Here is a 25232-nt window from a genome sequence, read left to right on the forward strand (position 1 = left end):
TGTTTAAACCAATTTTCCTTTATATGTTGAGTTTAGAACCTTACTTTATGTCATAGCACAAAGTAGCCAGTCACTGAAAAACTACTATTTCAAACTTTTATAGCAATTCTGGTGTTGCTGCAGAGCCAGGTTACTTGTAGTTCTAATGACCATTTTGTTATCTCTTTCCTGTTTCTGGGCAAACCTCTTAGCCATTCGTTCCTGGTTAGCTCGGAAACAGATCGAGAGGCTGCACACAGCTGCCACAACCATCAAGCATGCATGGCAGAAGTGGAGAGTAAGTGTGCTCCAAGAAGTTGGGGTGGGCAATGGATACTTTGGGACCAGACAGACCCAGGTGGGATAAGGGTCGATGAGAGGCCAGGCAGGTGCAAGACACCACCTACACTGCAGGGTGGTTGTGAAGGAAAAGGGTAGCAGAAGCAACTCTGGGAATATATGCACCGTGGAATTGTACACTTTGAAACTGACGTACCAGTTTCATCTCAATGAGACTATTATTTTGAAGTAGCATATGTAAGGTCTAAGCAGAGTTAGTTGCCTTGGGTATACACACTTATATCACATGGAACCAGTTTAGTTCAGGGCATCCACCTATTTGCAGCCAGGTGCCTTTAATTTACCTTAAGATGCTTTATTAAAGATAGTTTTGGTTTCCATTTTAAGATCAGAATGGCCTTCCTTGCTTCTAAAGAACTGGATGGTGTAGAAGAACACTTCTCTCAAGTTCCCCGTTCCTCAAGCTCCTCCCCACAGCCCCTGGTACAGACCAGGCTCCTGGGGGCAATAATCCGCCTCTGGCCCCTGGGATTGGTCCTGGCCAATGCTGCTACAGGAATACAGGGCTTTCAGAGGAAACTGGTGGTCTGGGCCTGCCTCCAGCTTCCCAGGGACAGCCCCCGTAGCTACACTACCCAGATAGCACAACAAGACCAGGCTGGTGTCACGTCCATCCGAGCACTGCCTCAGGTAGGTTGTGTGTAACAGGATGGCCATCCTGCCCCCTGGCAGCTCCCGTTCCTCATACCCCACTGTGGAAGGCAAAGCCTATGAGTCCACAGAGGGAGCAGGACTGGCTGGGACAAGATCCATCCCTAACCCTGCTGAGTAAACCAGTGTTTCCTCATCTGTCTCACACTGAATGGATGTGAAATTTTGTTTTAATACTGCTTTGGACTTCGCCACTATTTTTTATTAGCTTTTGATTGATTGACAGGGTCTCGCTCTGTCACCCAGGGTGGAATGCAGTGGCACAATCATAGCTCACTGCAGCGTCCAACTCCTGGACTCAAGTGATCCTCTTGCCTCGGCCTCCAGGTAGCTAGGACTATAGTCATGAGCCACCACACTTGGCCTTTTGCCACTGTTTCAGAATAAGGAGAAAAAAATGTTGACCCAGTCCCTCATGTTGATACTTCTTTGTCCACAACTCCTTGCATTTCTGTCATTTGCTCTGTGAGGTACCTTTAGGAACTGGCACTCCTGAGAGCTGGAGCTAAACTGCATCTCTCTTTCCCCTAGGGATCGATCAAGTTTCACTACAGAAAGTCTCCACTGCGCTATGCTGACACCTGCCCTGAACCTTCACCCTATAGTGTTATTGGCTTTAATCAGATTCTGCTGGAAAGACACAGGCTGATCCATGTGTGACCTCTTCTCACCCTCTACTGTCACCTGGCTGGGTGATCCTTGGTGCCTTTGTTTTTTCACAAGGCCTTTTCCCGCCAGCTGCCTTGCCAAAGACATTTAATGAACACACAGCTGCCAAACTATGCCCATAGCATACTGACTTCAAACACACGTGAGTAACAGCGATGGCTCCAGCCTAAGAGCCAGGGCTGTGTGGCCAGTGGGCCTCGGGCTCTGGTCTGCCATCAAGCATGGACAGGGTACCATGGTTGATAGTTACCAAGCCAGGATTAAGAAACAATCAGGGCCACAGAGAATTTTACACTTCACTACCTTCAGAGATCAAACTAAGCAGCGGATGTGACTCCTCAAGTGTTATCTGTCACCACAGTGGGCCCTGGTTCCCTATAAGCACTTTTGGGCCAAGCCTAAAATTGGCTCTGGAATTCAGTTGCATTTAGTTCCTTAAAGGAATGAGACCTTAGTATTTAATAAGTTCTTGATTTATTTAATATAATTTCAAACAATTAGATTGTGGACCAAGGATGATAAAAAGTAACATAAAACAGAATCATCACATCTTGATTTTATTTAGTAACACTGATCAAGTTTTTAACTTACATGGGTGTGAAACTTGGTATCATTTATGATGTCTGTCATAACTGTACCAAGAATAAAACATTTAAAAACAACCATTTGAATGTCAAGTTTTCTCTCCATAAAGGATTTGTCACCTTGAGGATGAATCAAGGTGATGTGGGCCTGAAACGTGAGCCTACCTTGATGGAGGTGGAGATCTGCATTACGTCAGCCAGTCTGCATTGCGGAAATCACCTCTCTTGCTTAGGGCCCCCCACACCAGCTGGTCTCCTGGGAGAAGGAGTGGGCAAGCTCTGGGCGTCAAGCTCCTCAAGCTTGAGCAAGCAGCACAATAGTCCATCTTAAGAATCCTCATTCTGGGATGGTTCGACAATTCCTAAACAGCAGTCTGCAAACTCCACAAACAAGGGCTCTTGCATGTAGGCTCTCATGAGCTTGGCTTTGTCGTCCCCCTGATCAAGGCTGACCATCAACTGTCTGAGATGTGGATTGAGCAATAAGCTTCGTAATGCCGCAGATTCCTCTTAAAAATTAACAAGAAAAAAGGCCAATCTCAGTTCAAGTGAGAACATGTGGAGGTGGCTGCAAGTGAAGTTTCAAACATAAAACTATGAACAGGCTGCATCCTCTAATGTTTAAACTCACAAATTAATCCCAATGCTTCACACATAAACAAGGTAAGACTGGCATATCAAATGATTTAAGTTAAACGCAGTAACAGATTCCTATCTTTGTTGCTGGTGTATTTTCTTTCTTTATAGGCGTGAAGGTTCTCGGTGAGGACAGTTATACCAAATACTCTGAACAATGTTTAAGCATGCGATCCAACATGCAACGGGACCAGGAGTGAACTAACACCTGTATGGCACTTTATAAAATTTTTCACACCTATTAGCAGCTCAGGTCCAACCTCCATCTAACTAATCATTACCATGGGACTAAGTACAAAGCATAACCTTTCACCTGATTCTGTGAAGTAGGAAGAATGAAAATAATGCACACCTTTAGGAACTACATTAGCCCATTAATTATATACATATATAACAGAACTATTGTAAGGACTGAATAAGCAGTACTACAAAAATGCTGGGCATTATCAACACCCATTTCCCCCTAAAAAAATCAAACCATATGATTACCAGTCTGCATTAGTGGCTGGACTGTAAACTGAGCACTGAGGATGTGAGAATACAGGTCCCTGCCAAATTGGTATGTCAAGCAAATTACCATAAAATGCAAGTGGTATATTACTATTAAGTTCAAGGCATATGAGAAGCCAAAAAATACCTAATTCTGAGAGAGACAAAATGCCAAGAAAAGGTTAGCTGAGTAAAGAAACCTTGAACCAAGCATTAAAGGAGGAACAGAATTTTGCCAGCCTGCAAAACCAGGATTCCAGGCAGAGGGAATGGCATTGTGTGCAGGTGTGAAAAACCATGTATGTTTACAGCATCATGTGGTTGAAAGGAAGGGTCTTGCATGCCACACTGAAGGATTTAACAACTTTTTAAAAAACACATTCCACACAACACAGTAAAAGTATCTCAGTGGTTAACAAAGAAATGAACAAGCACAGACTTACCTAAATTCTTTAAATTCTGCAAAGAAACTCTGTCCTCTTCCTCATCACTATTGAGAAAATCAGCCACAGAGGAATCATCATCTAAGGAATACATAACACAATCAAATGCTTATGACTAAAAAGGAGGCCCGGGCAGCATATTTTAACAACTACATGAACAGATAAAAAAAAAAAGTATGTTACACATGTGACAGTGGTTAGGAATATACAAGCAGGTATAGACAAACAAAAATCCTCTCTGCCCTCTGGAGTTTGTGACTAAACTAACATTCCTCTTTTAGGAAAAGGAAGATAAGTGAAAGAAGAATTGGAAATTTTAACAAATACATCCCAGTGTTCACATAGTTTATGTTTCCCTGTGGTCTACGGCTTGAAGCCTGGTTTTGTAATTCTTATTACCCCTCCTCCCCTCACCATGGCTCCAGCCCTGCCATGGGTCAATAAACTGGGTGCTCTGTACAACCTTCCAAACAGAACCCCCTTTCCACTTGGACAGAAATTGTTGGCATTGCCTGAATCCAACCTGGAAGTTTCTCAAAAGACAGAAATAGGTCATCCCTTTGCTGTGAATGTTCAATACCCCTTTGGTGGCACTAGAGGTGCTGCTTTCAGAGCCTGGCATGTTGCAGGACACCCAGGAAGTATTAAGAACATTTGGATGGATGGAATGACAGCCCACTACTGCTGTAAGCTCTGAGGAGCCCCCAGCAGCAGTGAGGTGATCCAGGACTGTGGTCCCCAACCCCTGGGCCGAGGCCCAGCACCACTCTGCAGCCTGTTAGGAACCAGGCTGCGCATCACCACCTGGGCGCACCCCTGCTCCCACCATCTGTGGAAAAATTGTCTTCGTGAAACTTACGAACCAGGCCAAACAGCAGGTGAGTAGCAGGCAAGCCAGCAAAACTTCATCTGTATGTACAGCCACTCCCCATTGCTCACATCACTGCATTAGCTCTGTCACCCCTCACAGCCCCTGCCTCGTTCATGGAAAAATTGTCTTCCATGAAACCAGTCCCTGGTGCCAAAAAGGTTAGGGACCGCTGATCTAGGACAAAAAGAAATCTGCCTGGGTCTAGCTCAGGCAAAATGATGGCCCAGCCCAGCCACACTCACAGAGGGAGACCCAAAGCTGTGACTAGAGAAGGCTCCTGCCAGCAGGGCCCCCCTGCAATCCCCCAGCCTCAGCCATGGCCTTTCTCCCTCTGCCTCCCGCCCATTTTTCTTCTCCTGAACAATGTTCTCGGGCTGCCCCCTCACCTCACCTGTGATGACACTGGCCCCCGCTCCTGGCCATCAAGGCTCAGGAAGCTCTTGCTCCCCAGTGAAGCCATCGTTCTGGATGCCCTGCCCAGCCCAGTCTCCCCTTTTCCTTCATTGTGACTTACTCTATTTGAAACCCCTTCAAGCTTTATTGGAAGTTGACCAACCCACCTTTGTTTTCCACAGGCTTAACAGTTTTTGCAGGAACAGCTGATCTTATTTTTCTCTCGACAGGACGAGTTTCAGGGTTGCACTGCTCTGAAAAAGACACCAATCTCAGGCCCCCATCACCTGTGTCTCAGCCACAAGGCCACACCTCCCCACCAAGCCAGCATCTAGGGAAGCAAATGTGGGGGTAAGGGATGTGGGTGGGTGGAGATGGGTGTGGAGGAAGTGAGAGATCAAAACGGGGCCGTATGAGGAAAACCATGAGTGGCCTGACAGTGGCAGAAGGGCTGAGGAAGTAGGGTTCATGTACCCCAAGGGCCTGTCCCCGTCCTCTTTGCCCTGCCTCATCTCATAGGACTCTGACCATGATTAAGTGGCGCACTGACTTCAATGAGCATCAAATGATTTTCTCAGCAGTTTCAGATACCAAATTTGCACGTACTATGTGCCATTGGGAATACAGTCATGTGCCAAATAATGATGTTTCGGTCAATGATGGACAGCATATGTGATGTGGTCACATAAAATTATAAGACTGTACTTTTACTGCACCTTTTCTGTGTTTACATATACAAATACTATTGTGTTCCAACTGCCTACAGTACTCAGTACAGTCTGTAGCCTATGAGCAGTAGGCTATACCAAATAGCCTGGGGGCATAGGACACTATACCATCTAGGTTTGTATAAACACACTATGATGTCTGCAGGACAAGATCTCCTAACAGTGCATTTCTCAGAACACATCCCTGTTAAGTGACTCTTGGCTGTGCACAAATGAAAGTCACCACCACTACCTCAGAGGGCTTTAGGCTTATGGATGACTGCTAGAGATACGGATAAGGTAAGAAGGGTCTGGTCTAAGTCTACTTTAGAGGGCTGAGAGACAAGACCAAGATGACTCTTAGAGGGGGAGGCGGCTTTGCCAGATGGAAAGAAATGTATTCCTGGCAAAGGGCAAGGTCTATGCCTGGACCCAACGCTTGAAAGAATAAGGTCAGGTTCAAAGAGATGGGGGTGAACAACTACCAGTTGATTTGTAGGGCAGGCCTGGCAGGTGGCTGGGGCACAAGAGTAATGCAAAGCAGAATAATGCCAAATGCAGGACCAGTGTCTCTCAGCAAGGGCACTACTGGTATTTAGGGCAGGAAAGTCCTGAGTGGTATGAGATTGTCTCACACACTATAGAATGTATATTTGAGCCCTATCACCAATTACCAGTAATATAGGCATGCCATGTTTTATTGTGCTTTATCACACCTCACAGATACTGCGTTTTTTACAAATTGAAGGTTTGTGGCAACACTGCATCGAGGAAGTCTATCAGCACCATTTTTCTGATAGCATGAGCTCACTTTGTATCACATTTTGGTAAATCTCACAGTATTTCAAAATTTTTCATTATTATTATATCTGTTACAGTGATCTGTGATCAGGGACCTCTGATGTTACCATCGTAATTGTTTTGGAGCACCATGAATCGCACCGATAAAAGATGGTGAATTTAACAAATGTGTGTGTTCTGACTGCTCCACTGACCAGCTGTTTTCTCATCTCTCTCCCTGTCCTTAAGCCTCCCTATTACCTGAGACAAAACAGTACTGACATTAGGCCAGTTAATAACTCTACAACGGCCTCTAAGTGTTTCAAGTGAAAGGAAGAGTCATACATCTTTCTTTTTAGATCAAAAGCTAGAAATGGTTACACTTGGTGAGGAAGACCTGTCGAAAGCTAAGATAGGGCAAAAGCTAGGGCTCTTGAGCTAGTTAGCCAAGTTACAAATGCAAAGGTAAAGTTCTTAAAGGAAATTAAAAGTGCTACTCCAATAAACACATGAAAGATAAAACAAAACAGCCTTATTAATGAAATGGAGAAACTTTTAGTGGTCTGGATAGAAGATCAAACCAGATACAACATTCCCTTAAGCCAAAGCCTAATCCAGAGAATGGCCCTCTCTCTAATTACATGAAGGCTGAGACAGGTGAGGAAACTGCTGAAGAAAAGTTGGAAGCTAGCAGAGGCTGGTTCATGAGGTTTAAGGAGAGAAGGCATCTTAGCATAACACAGAAGTGCAAGGTGAAACAGCAAGTGCTGATGTAGAAGCTGCATCAAGTTACAGAAGATCTAGCTAAGATCACAGATGAAGTGCCTACACCAAGGAGATTTTCAATGTTGAGAAAACAGCCCTCTACTGCAAGAAGATGGCATCCAGGACTTTCATAACTAGAAAGGAGAAATCAATGTCTGCCTTCTAAGATTCAAAGGATAGGCTGCCTCTCTTGTTAGATGCTAATGTACCTGGTGACTTTAAGTTGAAGCCAATGCTCATTTACCATTCCTAAAATCCTAGGGCCCTTAACAGTTATGCCATATCTACTCTGTGCTCTATAAATTGAACAAAGTCTGGATGACAGCACATCTGTTTATATTGCAGCATGATTTACTCAATATTTTAAGCCCACTGTTGATATCTACTGCTCAGAAAAAAGATTCCCTTCAAAATACTACTGCTCACTGACAATGCACCTAGTCCCCCAAGACCTCTAATACAGATGTACAAGATTAATGTTGTTTTCATGCCTACTAACAAAACATATTCTGCAGCCCATGGATCACGGAGTAATTTCAGGCTGGGTACAGTGGTTCATGCCTATAATTCCAGCACACTGGGGGCCAAGGTGGGAGAATCACTTGAGGCCAGGAGTTCAAGACTAGCCTGAGCAACACAGCAAGACCCCATCTCTACAAACAATTTTCAAAAAGTAGTTGGGTGTGGTGGTGTTCACCTGTAATCCCAGCTACTCGGAAGGCTGAGGTGGAAAGATTGCTTGAGCCCAGATTTATGATCATGCCACTGCACTCCAGCCTGGGCAACAGAGCAAGACCCCATCTCTTTAAAATAAGAAAAAAAAAAGGAGTCATTTTAACTTTTAAGTCTTATTATTTAAGAAATACATTTCATAAGGCTATAGCTGTCATACATAGTGATTCCTCTGATGGATGTGGATAAAGTAAATCAAAACCTTCTGCAAAGGATTCACCATTCCAGAGGCCATAAAGAACAGTCATGATTCATGAGAGGAGGCCAAAATATCAACATTAACAATCATCTGAAAGACGATTCCAGCCCTCAAGGATGACTTTGAGGGGTTGAAGACTTCAGTAACTGCAGATGTGGTGGAAATAATAAGAGAACTAGAAATAGGAGTTGTTTTTTTTTTTGTTTTTGTTTTTGTTTTTGAGACAGGGTCTCACTCTGTTGCCAAGGCTAGAGTGCAGTAGCATCACCATAGCTCACTGCAGCCTCCAACTCCTGGGCTAAAGCAGTCGTCTTGCCTCAGCCTCCTGAGTGAGTTAGCTGGGACTACAGGTATGTACCACCACACCTGCCTAATTTTTTATTTTTTGTGGAGACAGGGTCTCATTATTGACCAGGCTGGTCTCGAACTCCTAGCCTTGGCCTCCCAAAGTGCTAGGATTACAGGCATGAGCCACCACACCCAGGCAAAAAGTGGTTTCCTGAGACGGAATCTACTTCTGGTGAAGATGCTGTGAACATTACTGAAATGAAAACAAAGGATTTAGAATATTATTAATACATAAACTTAGTTGATAAAGCATCAGCATGGTTTGAAAGGATTTACTCCAATTTTAAAAGCAGTTCTACTGTGGGTAAAACGCTACCAAACAGCATTGCATGCTACAGAGAAACCTTTCATGAAAGAAAGAGTCAATTGATGCCACAAACTTCACTGCTGTCTTGTTTTAAGAAATCACCACAAGGCCGGGCGTGGTGGCTCACGCCTGTAATTCTAGCTCTCTGGGAGGCCGAGGCGGGTGGATTATTTGAGCTCAGGAGTTCGAAACCAGCCTGAGCAAGAGCGAGACCCCGTCTCTACTAAAATAATAGAAAGAAATTAATCAAACAACTAAAAATATACAGAAAAAATTAGCCGGGCATGGTGGCGCATGCCTGTAGTCCCAGCTACTCGGGAGGCTGAGGCAGAAGGATCGCTTGAGCCCAGGAGTGTGAGGTTGCTATGAGCTAGGCTGACGCCACGGCACTCACTCTAGCCCGGGCAAAAGAGTGAGACTCTGTCTCAAAAAAAAAAAAAAGAAATCACCACAGCCACCCAACCCTCAGCACTGCCACGCTGACCAGTCAGCAGCCATCAAAGGGTCAGCCATCAGGCAAGACCCTCTACCAGCAAAAAGATCACAACTTGCTGAAGGCTCAGATGATGGCATTTTTAAAGAGATAAAGTATTTTTTATGTAAGTACTTTTTTTTTAAGACATAATACTACCACACTTAATAGGCTACAGCATAGTGTAAAAATAACTTTTATATGCACTGGGAAACCAAAAAATTCATGTGACTAGTTTTATTGCAATATTCGCTTTATTGCAGTGGTCCCGCAGTATTTCCAAGGCATGCCTGTACAGCCAGGCTCTCCTCAGTTACTCTAAGAACAAACACATGGTGGCAATCTGTCTCCCTAGCAACAGCAATACCCAGGTTAAGAACACTGTCCTCCATCCTGACAGCCATACAGTTTTCAATAAGGGAGTGAATTGCTCAAATGTGCTTTTCCAAGAAAATCACCCTGGCAGTAGCAGGGGCACAGGGTAATGCGTTCATGATTGCTCTAGCGGTTAGAGGAACCCAACAGGGCTGCAGGGTAAAAGGGAAGTACTCAGAACCACAGACTCCCAATACTGCTTCCAGCAAAGCAGCTCCACTTCTCTCCCATCTCCCATCTTGACCTATAAGGTTTCTTTAGAAAATGCCCCACAGATATTAGGAACAGGGTGTGTGTGTGTTGGGGGTGGGGGTGGGGTAAAACCTACTGCTGTAAACCAGAGACTGGAGGCGATGATATTAGAGGCAAAGCAACCAAAGACGAACTTCTAAGGGTCAATACAGCATATAGTCAGGGGAAAGGGTTCCAAGGACAGAGAAGAGAGGCCAGATTAGAGAAATATTTATAATGTAGACTTGACAATATGCTGTGAAAAAGAAAAAAGGTCTAATGAGGCAGGGCATGGTTATGACAGTTGCCAGTGACTAACCACTCACTAAGTGCCAAGAACCGTGCCAGGTACACAGTGAGATTATATATAATCTCAATAAACCCTTCCAAAGCCCCCATGACATAGAGACTCTTACCTCCACTTACAGGTGAAAGCAGAAAAGATTAAGTATTCTTGTAATAAAGAAACCCATCCAGGGTCCACAACTAGGAAGTGGCAGAGGCAGAATCTGAATCAAGGTCTAACTCTAAGGCTGTGCTATACATGTAAAGAATATAGCAGAAGGGACTGAAGGAGAGGTGGATTTTCAGGATTAGTTGTACCTCACCACAAAACAGAAACATTTGTTTCTAGGGGCTCAAAAAGATGTCAGAGCTATAGATTTGGGTGTCAGCTAAAAAAGAAAAAAAAAAGAAAAGAGTTAAAAAGATGTGAAAGAGATCACCCAGGAATAAGGTCAAGGACAGCATCCCAAGAACAAGTTTAGTAGGCAGGCAAAGGGAGAGAATCCATCAAAAGACTCTGTGAAACAAAATTCAGAAAGGGAAGAGAGTCTTTGGTCATACCACCCTGAACACCCCCAATCTTGTCTGACCTCAGAAGCTAAAGGTTGGGCCTGGTTAGTACTCGGACAGGAGAAAGGAAGGACAGCATCCCAGACAGCAGTATCTCCCCAATCAACAGAGGAGAATATCAAGAAAGGAAAGTTAAGCACAGTAGACATTCATAGGAATCAAGAAAGATGACAAATGAAAAGTATCAGGTGTGGCTATTAGAAATTCCTGATAAAAATAATTCTTTATTAAATACCACTGTGACACTGCCTGTAGCAGCAATAGAAGCAAAACAACTAAAATACCCACCATAAGAAGAATATTAAAATGACCACACTACCCAAAACGACCTACAGATTCAATGCAATCCCTATCAAAATACACCAATGACATTCTTCACAGAAATAGAAAAAGCAATCCTAAAATTCACATGGAATCACAAAAGATCCTGAATAGCCAATGCAATCCTAAGCAAAGAGAATAAAGCTGGAGGCTTCACACTACTTGACCTCAAAGTGTACTACAAAGCTATAGTAGCCATAAAAACAGCGTAGTCCTGGCATAAAACCAGACACACAGACCCGTGGAACACAATAGAGAACCCAAAAATAAGTCCACATATTTACAGCCAACTGATTTTCAACAGAGGTGCAAGAACATATATTGGGGAAAGAAGAGACTTCAATAAATGGTGCTGGGAAAACAGGATATCCATATGCAGAAGAAGCAAACTAGACCCCTATCTCTCACCATATATAAAAGTCAACTCAAAATGGATTAAAGATATAAATGTAAGACCTGAAACTATGAAACTACTAGAAGAATACACAGGGGAAACACTTCAGGACATTGGGCAAAAATTTTATGAATAAAATCTCAAAAGCACAGGCAACCAAAGCAAAAATAGGATTACATCAAACTAAAAAAAAGCTTCTGCACAGCAAAGGAAACAATCAACACTGTGAAGAGACAACCTGCAAAAAGGGAGAAAATACCTGCAAACAAATTCATCTGACAAGGGATTAATTCCAAGAATACACAAAGATCTCAAATTAACAGCCAAAAAAAATCCAATTAAAAAATGGGCAAATGATCTGAACAGACAATTCTCAAAAGAAGACATACAAATGCCAAAATGTATAGGAAAAAATGCTCAACATCACCAATCATCAGGGAAATGCAAATCAAAACCACGAGATATCATTTCAGTGAAACTCACAGAAAAATGTTCTCACTCATATGTAGAAGCTAAATAAGTTGATCTTATAGAAGAACAGTGGTAGTTTGGACTTTCTAAAAGATGCAGAAATGTATTTTACCCTCAGAAAACATATGTAATTAATGTTAAAAATAGAAAATCATCCAACTATAAAGAAGCAGAGAAAGGTAACTGAATATTCTACAGGCACGTTTCATAATTACACAACTTAAAGATACAGTACTTAAAGATTTGAAAGTGCACATGTACCCATGTATTTGTTGATGTACATATATTTGTAAACATCACTTCTTATACGGAACTTGCTCATTTTTTCTCTTAATACGTCAAGGATTTCTCTCATAAAGAGCTACCTCACTGTTTTTAACAAGAAAGTGCTCTTGTTAACCTTAACCAGTGCAGTTTCTGCCAAATGATGAGGGGCTATGCCAGAAGAGGAATTAACAATTGAGGTAGATTTTTGTGGGGAAAACAGTAGACTTTTTTTTTTTTGAGACAGAGTCTCGGCTCTATTGCCCTGGCTAGAGTGCAGTGGCGCAATCATAGCTCTCTGCAACCTCCAACTCCTGGCCTCAAGCGATCCTCCTGCCTCAGCTCCCGAATAACTGAGACTACAGGCGCGCACCACCATGTCCGGTTAATTTTTCTATTTTTTTTTTTTTTTGTAGCGTCTGGCTAGGTTGCTCAGGCTGGTCTCGAACTCCTGGCCTCAAGCAACCTTCCCGCGTTAGCGTCCCAAAATGCTGAGATCACAGGCGTGAGTCACCGCAACCAGACCAGTCGACTGTTTTCAAAAAAGAGTGGGGCACGCAGAAGAAAAGGAAGAGTAGATGAGAAAGGTCTTTGTTCAAAATTCGGAGAGGCAATTACAGGCAAAAGTCGCGCACACAGGGAGACGTGTGGGACACCAGGGACCAAGCCTGAGGAAGCAAGGCTCCCGCAGAACGAGCGGCAGGAAAGACCGGGAGGGCCGAGGGGCTGAGACAATTCAGGCGCGGGAAAGCCCGGAGGATGCACAGCCTCAGGGGTCCACACTCCAGAGACAGTGGCGGGGCGTGGAGGCTGTCTCAAGCTAGAAAGGGACTAAGCTGAGGCGGGGAAGCCGGGGCCTTACCTTTGTGGCTCCGGAAGCAGGTCACTGAGCAGCTGTAACAGAGACCACAGGCAGCGTCAGCCCCGAAGGCCGCGCGGACCCTCCCGTACCCCTCCAGCTCCCCGCCACTCCTCCCGCCCCGGCCGGATACTCGCGCTCCCCCAGCCTCCACAACTTCCCCGCTCACTAGGGCACGCGGCAGGCAGGGCAGCGGTATTTGGGCTTCTCCAAGCAGATTACGCAAACCACCGTGCTACAATTGAGCGAAGCCATGGTCTCGCGCACGATAATTCCCAACCAGCTGCAAGCCCCTCTCGCCGGGGGCCTCGTGTGCACGCCCTATTTCCGTTTCCTAAACCAGGACCAATCAGCGCTCAGCACTTACTGGAAGTCAAAAGCAATTGATTGAGCCTGCTCACGGTCCCAGGCCTCGTAAGTGGAGCATCGATACACTCGATGAGCATCAGCTGCGTCCCAGGTTTTCCCTGAATTAGTCTTGTCGTCTTACAACTTGTTACGTAACCTTGTCCCATTTCTTACGCGACTGTGTGACTTAGGGCAGGTCATCGCCACTCTCCATGTCTGTTGCCCCGCGTGAAAAAGAATGTGTGGGACTACACGTCCATCACTTTCCAGCTCGTCAGGCTTTCTGAATCTTGCATGGACATCTGCTTACCTCTGTTAAATGAGAAGTCCAGACTCGGCTGGATCACGTGGCACGCAGAAACCTGTCCTTCCCAGACTAGATTTCTTTCTTTCTTTTTTTTTTTTTTTTTTTTAAGAGAGGGGGGTCTTGCTGTGTCGCCCAGGCTGGCCTGCAGTGGCTATTCACAGGCGCGATCATAGCGCACTGCAGCCTCGACCTCCTGGGTTCAAGCCTCTGCCTAAGCCTCCCGAGCAACTGGGCCTACAGGCGCGCACCACCACGCCTGGCTGACAGCCTAGGCCGTTTTTCGTACAGAAAAGAAAGAGGCTTGGCCACTGACAAATGTCTGTTGAACTCCAGCTGTGAAACCTGCAGCGCCCAGGTCCCCAGGGAATAAAAGACTTGGTCTCTGCCCTCTGGGAGTCTAAGGTTTAGAGTGAAGGCAAGATGGGGAACGGGGCAGGGAGGAGACTCACTCTCAGGGTCGAGCCGGTGCTGGCCTGCATTTGCAGGACCCTGAGAGTGAGTGCTCCTCAAAGTGTGCGCTCTAGGCTCCTTGCTCGCCTCACCCTAGTCCCAGACCTGGAGTAGATTGACCAGGAAGCAGAGGAGTGACCTCTGGCCCAAGGCAGGGGTCCCGGGCAGTTGAGTCTGGACAGACGGGTTATCATTGGCCTTGAATGCCACCACAGTCTTTAGGTATACACAAAGTCATGTGTTTTTCGAAGCCTTTCGCCTCCGTGCAGAATAGAAAGACGGATATGACTCCAGGCCGAGCAACTAGATGTTCACACTGATGCGGCCGCCCTTGGCGGCACCCCGGCTCTCTCTGGACCCTCACAAGACCCGTCCTAGCGGCCACCCAGGACTGCCTCGCGCCTGCTGGGCGTCAGCCTGAGGCGCAATGCGGGACCTGGAGAGAGGCGAGGTAGTAATGCGGCCTTTTAGAGCTCCGCCGCCTGGCAGGCGCTTTGGAGCCGAGCCGAGCCGGGTTTACCGTCAATGGCCACGTCTGGAGACGCGCGCGGAGTCCCGGGCCCGCGCCCAGCGCCGCCAGAGGGCGCTCCAGGTCGAGACTGGCCCTGCTGCAGCGCGCCCTGGAGCTGGACTCCAGCCCAGCTCAGACCCCACCTTGCATGGCAGGCTAAGCTGTCCTGCCCGGCTAGAAGAGCAAGTCTGGACGCTGGCTGGCACCTCGGACATCGCCAGGTGGTGGGAAAGAGCGTCGAGAGCTCGAGGGCGAAACGGGCGACTGGATGGGCTAGAGTGTCTCCTGCGGGAAAGCAGGACCTGCCCCCACTGGGGCTCCAAATTCCACCATCACAGAGCACTTTCGGAAGGCCCCGGGAGGGTGGAGTTCCCGCATTAGCCTGATGAAAGTTTAACTGTGCTTCGGGAGCGTTGGGGTTACTAACTACGGCGCGATCCACTGCCTTGTGCCTTCCTCCCTCGCCATGATGGAGCCAGCAGATCAATCTAATCTCCCCACATGTGCCACATGTTGCCCTTATCAGGCCCGGGATTGATAAGGTCGAACCCTGCTAGATCTCAGCTTCTTTCTGAAGCTCTAACACCTCGATCCCTCCCCAGGGTATGGGAGAGGTAAGTAGCTACTATGGGCTCTTTAGGGGACTGCTGCCACGTTCTCACCTGCTTGCCTCTGTTTCCCCTCTGGCATCTAAGAGAGAATAGTTCATATGTTAAAGTGAGGTTGCTGGTGGTAGTCAAATGAAGGAGGCCTGAGGTTCCCGTGGGGTGGACCCAACTAATTGGTTTCCAGTTCTCTGCATGTTGTATCATAGTCGTGAAATTATATCCATCCTCCAACTCTAGACAATGACAGTATGATCTACAATTAGACTTCAGGAAGAACTTCCAAACTACAAAAGGAGTAGAGAATGGTTGCATTCTCCACAGTCCCAGAACTGTTGGGAGAACAGAGACAAGAGAGGTCACCATTGTTTCCTGAACACACCCTCCCACCCACAACCCCACATTTTTCTTTTTCTCACACTCTCTCCCATTTGCAAATCCACATAGATTTCCCACCTTACATTCTCTAGGACACACAGAGATCAAAAGAGTTGGAACTGCCCAACCAGATTCTCCAAGAAGCCACTAAAGGTTCCAAGTGGAGTGGGAGTGGAGCCCTGGGCTTCTCACACACTTCTTAACTCACCTCTAGCTCCCACAAGGCAGAAACCTACAGGAACTCTGCTCAGCGAGGAGCAGGGGAGAGGAACTGAGACCCCAACTTTACTTCCCCATCCCTTAAAAATGAGGACAAAATAAAGACTTTTTAGACAAACAAAAACTATAAGAATTCTTCACTAGCAGATCTACACTACAAGAAATGTTAAATAAAGTTGTTCAGGCAAAAGGAAAATGATGGAAATTTGGATCTACACAAAAGAGCACCAGAGGCTGGGCAAGGTGGCTCAGGCCTGTCATCCTAGCACTCTGGGAGGCCGAGGTGGGAGGATCACTCGATGTCAGGAGTTCAAGACAAGCCTGAGGAAGAGTGAGACCCTGTCTCTACTAAAAATAGAAAGAAATTAGCCGGAAAACTAAAAATATATAGAAAAATTAGCCGGGCATGGTGGCGCATGCCCATAGTCCCAGCTACTCGGGAGGCTGAGGCAGAAGGATTGCTTAAGCCCAGGAGTTTGAGATTGCTGTGAGCAAGGCTGATGCCATGGCACTCTAGCCCGGGCAACAGAGCGAAACTCTGTCTCCAAAAACAAAAAAAGAGCACCAGAAACTATAAACATATAGGCAAATTAGAAAAAACATTTTTTCCATTTTTCAATCTCTTTAAATGATAATTGTTTAAAGCAAACATAACAGTACATTGTGGGGTTTGTAGCACATGTAGAATTAAATATATGAAAATAACAACAATGAAGGTCAAATGGGGTCAGAAGATACTGAAGCCCAAAGAAGGCAGGAAAAGAGGAAAAAAGAATAAGCAAAAGGGATAAATAAAAAGAAATAGCAAGATGATAGACAAACTCATCTATATCAACAATTATAATAAATGTAAATGGTTTCTAAATACCTAATTAAAAGACAGGTATTGTCGTATTGGATAACAAAAGCAAGAACCAACTGCTGTCTATAAGAAACCCATGTTAAGTATTAATATAAAGACACAGATAGTTAAAAGTTAAAATATGGAAAAACATATACCATGCAAACACTAACCAAAAGAAAGCTGGAGTAGTTATATTACTATGAGACAAAGTAGATTTTAAAACAAGAAACAATACTAGGATGCAGAGGGATGATATATAAAGACAAAAGTATCAATTTATCAAGAAGGCATAACTATCCTAAACGTGTAGGTGTTGGCAACAGTTTCAAAATACATAAAGCAAAAAGCAGACCCAAAAGGAGGAATAGACAAATCCACAATTATGGTTGGAGATTCCCTTCTCAGTAATTGATGAAGATGGTAGAGAGAAAATGGATAGGAATATAAAAGACTTGAACAACACTATCAACTCATTTGAACCAATTAACATTTATAGACAACTTCACCCAAGAACACCAGGATATATATTATTCTCAAGTGCACACTTAACATTCCCCAAAATAGACCATATCCAGGACCATAAAACACAACAAAATTTCAACAAATTTTTAAAAATTGAAACCATACAAAGCATGTTCTCTGACCATAAAAGAATTAAATTAGAAATCAATAAAAGAAATATTTCTGGAAAATCCCCAAATATTTGGAAACTAAAAAATACACTTCAAAATGATAATGGGTCAGCAGGGCATGGTGGTGCAAAGCTGTAGTCCCAGCTACTCTGGAGGCTGAGGTGAGAGGATCACCTGAGCCCAGGAATTCAAGGCCAATCTGGGCAACATAGCAAGACTCTGTCTCTTAAAAAAAAAAAACCCAATAAAAATTTTAAAACAATAAAGTAATAATGTGTGGGTCAAAGAGGAAATCACAAAGGAAACTTAAACAATACTGTTTAGCTAAACAAAAAAGTGTCAAAATTTGTGGGACACAGCTGAAGTTTATAATATTAAGTGCCTAATATAGCAGTGGTTCTCAACCAAGAACAATCCTCCTAACCCCAAGACATTTGACACTGTCCGAAGACACTTTGGGTTGTCACAACTGGGGAGGGGTGTCACTGATATCTAGTGGCTACAGGCCAGAAATCCTGCTAGACATATAATACATAGGATCGCCACCACAACAAAGAATTGTCTAGCCCCAAATGTGAGCACTGATGTTGACAAACACTGCTAAATTAGAAAAAAAGAAAAATCTCACATAAATGATTTAAGCTTCCTCATTAAGAGATTAGAAAAAGAAAAACAAATTAAACCCAAAGTAAGCAGAAGGAAGAAAAAAAAATACAGCTAAAAGCAGAAATCAATGAAACCAAATCAACAAAAATATAGAAAATTGATAAAACCAAAAACTAGTTCTTTGAAAACAAATCAGTAAAATTGAGAGATCTCCAGCCAGACTGATGAAGAAAGAGAAAGAAAGAAAGAGAGAGAGAGAAAATGTATCAGATGATTCAGTATTAAGATGTCAATTCTCCCCAAATTGACATATGTAGGACAATACAATCCTTATCAAAATCCCAGAAGACTTTTCTGTTGAAACTGGCAAGATGACTATAAAGTGTAAAGGAAATGGAAAGTCTCTAGAATAAACAAATCTTAAAAAAAAAAAAAAGGAAAAGTTGGAGAATTCACACTGTTTCAAGACATTCAATGGAATACAATGAACAAGACAGTATGTATTGATGTGTGAATAGACACATAACATGATGAAACAGAGCAGAGCCCAGAAGCAGACCCACACTTGTATGATCAATTGCTTTCAACAAAGAAGCCAACATAATTCAATAGTTACTTCAACAAAAGCTGGTTGAAAAATTGGACTTCCCTATTCAAGTAATAGTAATAATAACTTGGAGTTGTTCATAGATCTAAATCTAAAAGTGAACACTGTAAAAACTCTAGGAAAAATAAGAAAAAAAAATCTTTGTGACCTTGAATCAGGCAAACATTTCTTAGGTAAGACATCCACAAATCACAAAGATCTGATACATTGAACTTCACCCACAAACCCCAAAACTTCTGTTCTTTCAAAGACACTGTTAAGGAAAAAACAAGCCACAAACTAGAAAAAATATTTGCAAAAGACATATCAGATAGGGAAGTTTTATCACCAAAGAGTATATGCAGATGGCAAATACACACAAGAGATACCGAGCATGATCAGCCATTGGGGAAGTGCAAATTAAAATCACAATTCAGCACCACCACACGTCTACTAAAATGACTAGAATTAAATAGACTGACAATACCAAATACTGACACAGAGGCAGAGCAACTGGATGTCTCGCATATTGCTGCTGGGAATGCGCAATGATTCAACCACTTTGGAAAACAGCTTGGCAGCTTCCTATAGAATGAAATATACACTTATCATGCAACCCGACAGCACAGTCCTAGGTTTTTAGCTAAGAGAAATGAAAATGTGTGTTCACACAAAGCCTTCTCTACAAAAGTTCATATCAGCTTTCTTCATAAAAACAAAAAAGTGGAAATACAGGTATGTCCATCAACTGCTAAGTGGATAAACAAATTATGGCAGATCCATACAATGGAATACTTCTTATCGATCAAAAGAAACAAACCACTGATACAAGCAAAATCATGGGTTAATCCAAAGCATTATGTTAAGGAAGGGAAGCTAGACACAAAAGACTACGTGCAGTGTGCTTGCTTGCATTCGTATGATGTCCTAGCAAAGGCAAAACTATGGGGAGAGAGGAAGGAGTCGATGGCGGAGAGGCATGAGGATATTTTCAGGGTGCTGGAAATATTCTGTCATGGCTTTAAGCCTGGATAAAGGCCAAGTGATGCCCTAAGCACAGCCCAACAACGATACATCCTGGACCTTTCCACTGCTTAAAATAAAGAGCTTAAAGCGTCTCTTACACAACAGCTGATGAGTGAAACACTAGCTGGATCAGGCAGCTGTGTTTGCATCGAAGGGAAGAAAAACTCTCCTGCCTTGAGACGGAAACAAAGGTGATATCTGAGGACTCCTTCAAACCAAAGTTTTAAACTTTAATCACTCACCACGCCAAAGAAAATTCTTCTTAATCTTTTGTGGGTTAAAGTTGAATATGGCAGATAAAGACAATAAAAAAAATTCCAACTAAAGTTGAGTATAGCAGTAAAAAAGTTAAGGGCATGATAGGTGGGGTGGGGGGGTGGAGGATGGGCTCTGTGGTGTCCCCTTCCCTTGGTGCCCTAAGCACATGTTTATTTTGCTTAATGATTATCCAGGGTTGCATGGCTTTAATCTTTTTATGATGTCTGTCAAGTCCATAGATCTAGCCCTAGAACCACTTGTCCACATTTGGGGGTCAGATATCCACTCTCCCCTCTCTCCTACTTGTCCTCCTGATTTCCTGCTTGTACAGCACAGCTTAGAGTTACCCTGGGTTCACAGTCAGCCTCTGACACTGTGTCCCTGCGGAGCTTTGACAAGTTTCTTTATTCCCTGAAGCCTTAGTTTCCTCATCGGTAAGTGGAAATAATACCTGTTTTAGGCTTTTTTGCAAGGACTGAATGAGACACTATAAATAAGCCTGTAGCACAGTGCCTGGCTTTTAGTAAATTTTCAATCGTCGGTAGCTGTCATCACCACCTTCCTGGTTTCACCCTTTTTCCTCACTCCTCGTGTCGCTTTGGTTACTAAATTTTGTCAAATCTGCCTTTCTTCCATCTGACCCTTCTTCTCTGTTCTCAGAGGCCCTTCCTAGGCCTTCAGGCTACTGCATTTTGCTAAATCTCCTTGGATTTTTGTATTTAGTCTCACCCACTCCAAGCTCTGTTTCTTTGGCGGTAGTTTTTCAACCTTTTTTCTTAGTATCTCTAGATAAATTTTTAAATGGACAGAAGAAAGTACAATCAGGGATGGAATATGGAGTCCCAAACACTTCCCCTGTCCCCCTGGTTCACCGCAGCACTGTGAAGCCCCTCCAGGATCCCTTAGGTCTTCGAGAAAGTCATTGCTGTGTGGCCCTACTGCTGCCGGGGGCGATGTTTCTGAATTATGTAGATCTGACCCGGTGAAACGCTCCATGGCGCCCCAGCACCTCGTGCAGAGAGTCCTAACCTGGGGATCGCCCTCTCTAGCGGATCTCCACCTTCACAAGACCCTGTAGACTTCTTTTTTTAAGCACAGCACTAATTGCGCCACACGTGGCTCAGTGCGGCATTCAAGGCCCTTCACAGTGTGGTCTCAGCCTCTGTTCCCGAAAGGAACCTCTACTTCACCCATGCCGGGCTTGGCATGACCTCTCTAGTGCCTTTTGCCCATGTGGTTTCCTTTGTCCTTGCACCCATTTTGGCCTGCTGAAATCCTATTTTAGAGGGATTTTACAGCAAGCTTGTCAAATTCCATAAGTAAATCTTACTGGAATTGAGATTGGGATTTGCAGATAAACTGAAGGAGCATTACCATCTCCTTTCTAGGAGTATAATGTCTCTCCACTTATTCAGGTCTGCTTGTTTCTGTCAGTAAAGCTTCGTAACTTTCATATAATTCTCTCACAGATCCTGGTAAGTCCCTTCCTAGAAAGTGGTTCTCATCCTCTAAGTCCAGCTCAAAGGTTACTTCATCTGGTGAGGTCTTTCTTGACGTTCTCCTGGGTTTTGTTTTTTTTAAACTGGAACTGTATAATCCAGGCTGCGTCCTGACAGACGCCTCTCTGACAGAGCGTGACCTCCTCGGGGATTTATATTCGTGCGCTTCGTCCTTCATGGATAGGGCCCCGCCAAGGCCACATCTGCTTGAAGAGACAGCGACAGGCCCTTGAGGTACCTGAGCGGTGCTCTCTCAGCCCTTCTGCCAATCTCAGGCAGAGATTGGGGTGTTTTCCTCATACGGCCCCCTGCTTTGATCTCTCACTTCCTCCACAGCCATCTCCACCCACCCACATCCCTTACCCCCACATTTGCTTCCCTAGATGCTGGCTTGGTGGGGAGGTGTGGCCTTGTGGCTGAGACACAGGTGATGGGGGCCTGGGATTGGTGTCTTTTTCAGAGCAGTGCAACCCTGAAACTCGTCCTGTCGAGAGAAAAATAAGATCAGCTGTTCCTGAGCCTTGATGGCCAGGAGCGGGGGCCAGTGTCATCACAGGTGAGGTGAGGGGGCAGCCCGAGAACATTGTTCAGAAGAAAAATGGGTGGGAGGCAGAGGGAGAAAGGCCATGGCTGAGGCTGGGGGATTGCAGGGGGCCCTGCTGGCAGGAGCCTTCTCGAGTCACAGCTTTGCGTCTCCCTCTGTGGGTGTGGCTGGGCTGTTACTTTGCCTGAGCTAGACCCAAGCAGGAGGCTTCTTTTGTCCTAGATCAGCTCACTGCTGCTGGGGGCTCCTGGGAGCTTATAGCAGTAGTGGGCTGTCATCCCATCCATCCATCCAAATGTTCTTTAATACTTCCTCGGTGTCCTGCACTGTGCCAGCCTCTGAAAGCAGCACCTCTGGTGCCACCAAAGGGGAATTGATTGTTCCCAGCAAAGGGATGGCTCATTTCTGCCCTTTGAGAAACTTCCAGGTTGGATTCAGGCAATGCCAGCAATTTCTGTCCATGCAAAAAGCACAGGGGATTCTGCTTGGTAGGTTTTTATAGAGCGCCTGATTTACTGGCCCATCATAGAGCTGGAGACTTGGAGGGGTGAGCAGGTCTGGAGAAACTTCAGTTCCAAGGGCCAGGTGGAAACACATAGTGTTCAAACACTAGGACGCATATTAAATTGAAATTATCAAAGCAACTTTCATTTTCCTTCCCTTTCCTACAAAAGGATTAAAGATGCTCCTCCACTTATGATGGGTGATGGCCCAATAAACCCATCATAAGTTGAAAATATTATAAGTCGAAAATGCATTCAGTACACCTAACATATAGAACATCATGGCTTAGCCTCACCTGTCTTCAATGTGCTTAGAACACTTACTTTAGCCTACAGTTGGGCAAAATCATCTAACACAAAGCCTACTTTATGATTAAGCATTAATATCTTATGTAGTTTACTGAACACTGTACGGAAAGTGAAAAACAGAATGGTTTCACACCATCGTAAAGTCAAAAAATCTTAAGTCAAATCATCGGCAAGTCAGAGACCATCTGTATTAGTATCATGTCCAGATTTCAAGGCAGAAAGGGTGTTTTTTGCTTGTCCCTCCCTGTATAGTCCCTGTCACTGTCACATGTATGTGCACACAGACCTTTTACAAACTGGAGGACAATAAAATCTCCTGCTCAGGCCTTCTCTCCAGTCATAAGTGGTAGAGTGATAGGCTGGGTTCTGTGTTTTTTTCCCAGACTCTATTTTTTAGAGCAATTTTAAGTTCACAGCAAAATTGAGTAGAAGGTACAGAAATACCCCACATACCCACTGCCCCTACATGTGCATGGCGTGCCACTATCACCCAAAGTCCGCAATCGACATCAGGGTTCACTCCTGGCATTGTACTATGGGTTTGGACCAAGGTATAATGACATATAATGACATATTATAGCATCATACAGACTATTTTCACTGCTGTAAACATCCTCTGTGCTATTCATCCCTAGTGCCCTCTACCCCCTGACTGATCTTTGTACTGTCTCCACAGTTCGCCTTTTCCAGAATGTCATATAATTTGAACCATACAGTATGCAGCCTTTTCAGATTGTCTTCTTACATTTAGTATTATGAATTAAACTTTCCTCCATGGCTTTTCATGGCTTGGTAGCTCAATTCATTTTAGTGCTGAGTAATATTCTATTGTCTGGATGTACTGTAGTTTATTTGTTTTTGTTTTTGAGAAAGGGGTCTCACTATGTTGCCCAGGCCGGCCTCAAACTCCTGGGCTCATGCAATCCTCCTGCCTCAGCCTCCTAAGTATCTGGAACTACAGGTGCCAAACTGGATGTACCATAGATTTTTTTTTTTCTCCTAGGCTAGGCTTTTTAGTTAGTTAGTTATGACACTTCCCTTTGAGGATGACTCATCTCTAGCTGATTTTCTCAATAGCATTAAGAAAGAGGACAGAGTTTCCCTATAGAATGTAAAGAATCTAAATCTTTGCTGTGCGCTTTAATTACTGTATCAGCCATTGAGTTACATTCGATTTGTTATACAGGATGTGATTTTTTTTAAGTTGTCACATACCTGGCATGTCACGCAGAGCCCACCCTGGGCTGTTCCCCTCCCCAGCCACACATTTGGTACATGAGGGGCTTTCACAATCTCCCCACCCTTCCTGTGCCCTGTTTCCTGTTCCTGGAATCCGTTACCGCAGCAAACAGGCCTTTCAGCCTGTTGCTGTGAAATGGGCAGAACCCTCGCTGGGTTGGCAAATGTCTGTTCCTTTAAGTCTTGGTTCAAGTTTCATTTCTTTCAGTGACACTTTCGATAACTTTTCCTCTCTCTCAAGCAAAATTAAGTATATTTTCCGGGTTCCCACACACTCATTACTAATCCACAGCTCCCGCGTTCTATAGTGGTTTGTATACGTCCTCCCACCAGCCATAGGGCAGGGACCTCATCCACTCCTGGCTCCCAGTGCTCACCCAGCTATGACATCGACTGACACTGGGCATCACGGGATTTGATCTTGTAGGCAGAGGACAGTACTAATAATGCTTAACACTTGCGTGGCTCATTCAATCTTTATAGCAGTTCTATTTTGTATATACTTAACGGGCTGAGGTAGTTGTAAAGCTGAGCAGTACTTTCCTTCTGCCCGTGGCACAGAAACCAGCTGAAAGGTGATGCTTTGCCAGGGGCCCTGGGAGTGTTACTCATAGACTGAGTTTGGGGCTGAGCTGTCCTTTTTTAGTTTGAGAAATATAATGAGAAGTATAAAATTTGCATAAACTGTAAAGCACTGTAGAAATTCTACTATTAGTTCATTGCTACCAGCCTGCCTAAGGCTTGATTATTGTCTACATCATTCAAACTATTCGGGTATGCTGTCCCCAGCACAGAGGACTTTTATTTAATCTATAAAAAGAAAATACAGCATGCAAACAATTGAATGCTCTTTGTTTTTTCTCTCTTGCATTGTATATATATAATGGGTTGAATACAATTAAATATTTGTCCTCAGCTGCAACAGCATAAAGGCATAATAATTAGGAAGAAATGAAGAATAAGGTCAGGAGCTGCATTTAACATGGAAAATAGTCTTCTGTTGACATTGCCTTATGCTGACATGATCTAAAATATTAAGGGGCCATAATATATTGAAAGCTGTTTTTGGTTAAAACGGGGGGGAAAGTCACCTTTCACCCAGCTCTAGTTCCCATGTCAACTCAGATTGGTTTATTATTTATTAACAGTTAAAAACTTTTAATTTTTAGGGCCGGGCGCCGTGGCTCACACCTGTAATCCTAGCTCTCTGGGA

At 44.2% G+C, this 25232-nt stretch overlaps 2 protein-coding genes across 4 annotated transcripts in view; one reads left to right on the top strand and one right to left on the bottom strand.

Annotated features, from left to right (window-relative positions):
• The window catches only part of MYO19 (myosin XIX), a 35185-nt gene extending 32984 nt beyond the window's left edge, over positions 1 to 2201 (top strand). For 2 of the 3 annotated variants that reach the window (XM_012648689.1, XM_012648690.1), the window contains exons 24-26: positions 192 to 277; positions 667 to 969; positions 1522 to 2201. In XM_012648689.1, coding sequence (XP_012504143.1) covers positions 192 to 277; positions 667 to 969; positions 1522 to 1650 — 518 coding nt within the window. In that variant the 3' untranslated portion in view covers positions 1651 to 2201. The remainder of the gene's footprint in view (positions 1 to 191; positions 278 to 666; positions 970 to 1521) is intronic. The other variant, XM_012648691.1, reaches the window with a different exon arrangement.
• ZNHIT3 (zinc finger, HIT-type containing 3) lies at positions 2202 to 13471 on the bottom strand. Its single transcript, XM_012648694.1, has 5 exons — positions 13325 to 13471; positions 13159 to 13190; positions 5243 to 5329; positions 3812 to 3892; positions 2202 to 2752 (listed from the first exon to the last, which is right to left on the bottom strand). Exons 1-5 carry the CDS (start codon positions 13408 to 13410, stop codon positions 2571 to 2573), a joined length of 468 nt encoding a protein of 155 aa, XP_012504148.1. The 5' UTR covers positions 13411 to 13471; the 3' UTR covers positions 2202 to 2570.
• Positions 13472 to 25232: the final 11761 nt, after the last annotated feature.

The sequence above is a fragment of the Propithecus coquereli genome, unplaced genomic scaffold, assembly GCF_000956105.1.
Source record: "Propithecus coquereli isolate 6110/MARCELLA unplaced genomic scaffold, Pcoq_1.0 Scaffold291, whole genome shotgun sequence".
In the NCBI taxonomy this organism is placed as follows: domain Eukaryota; kingdom Metazoa; phylum Chordata; class Mammalia; order Primates; family Indriidae; genus Propithecus; species Propithecus coquereli.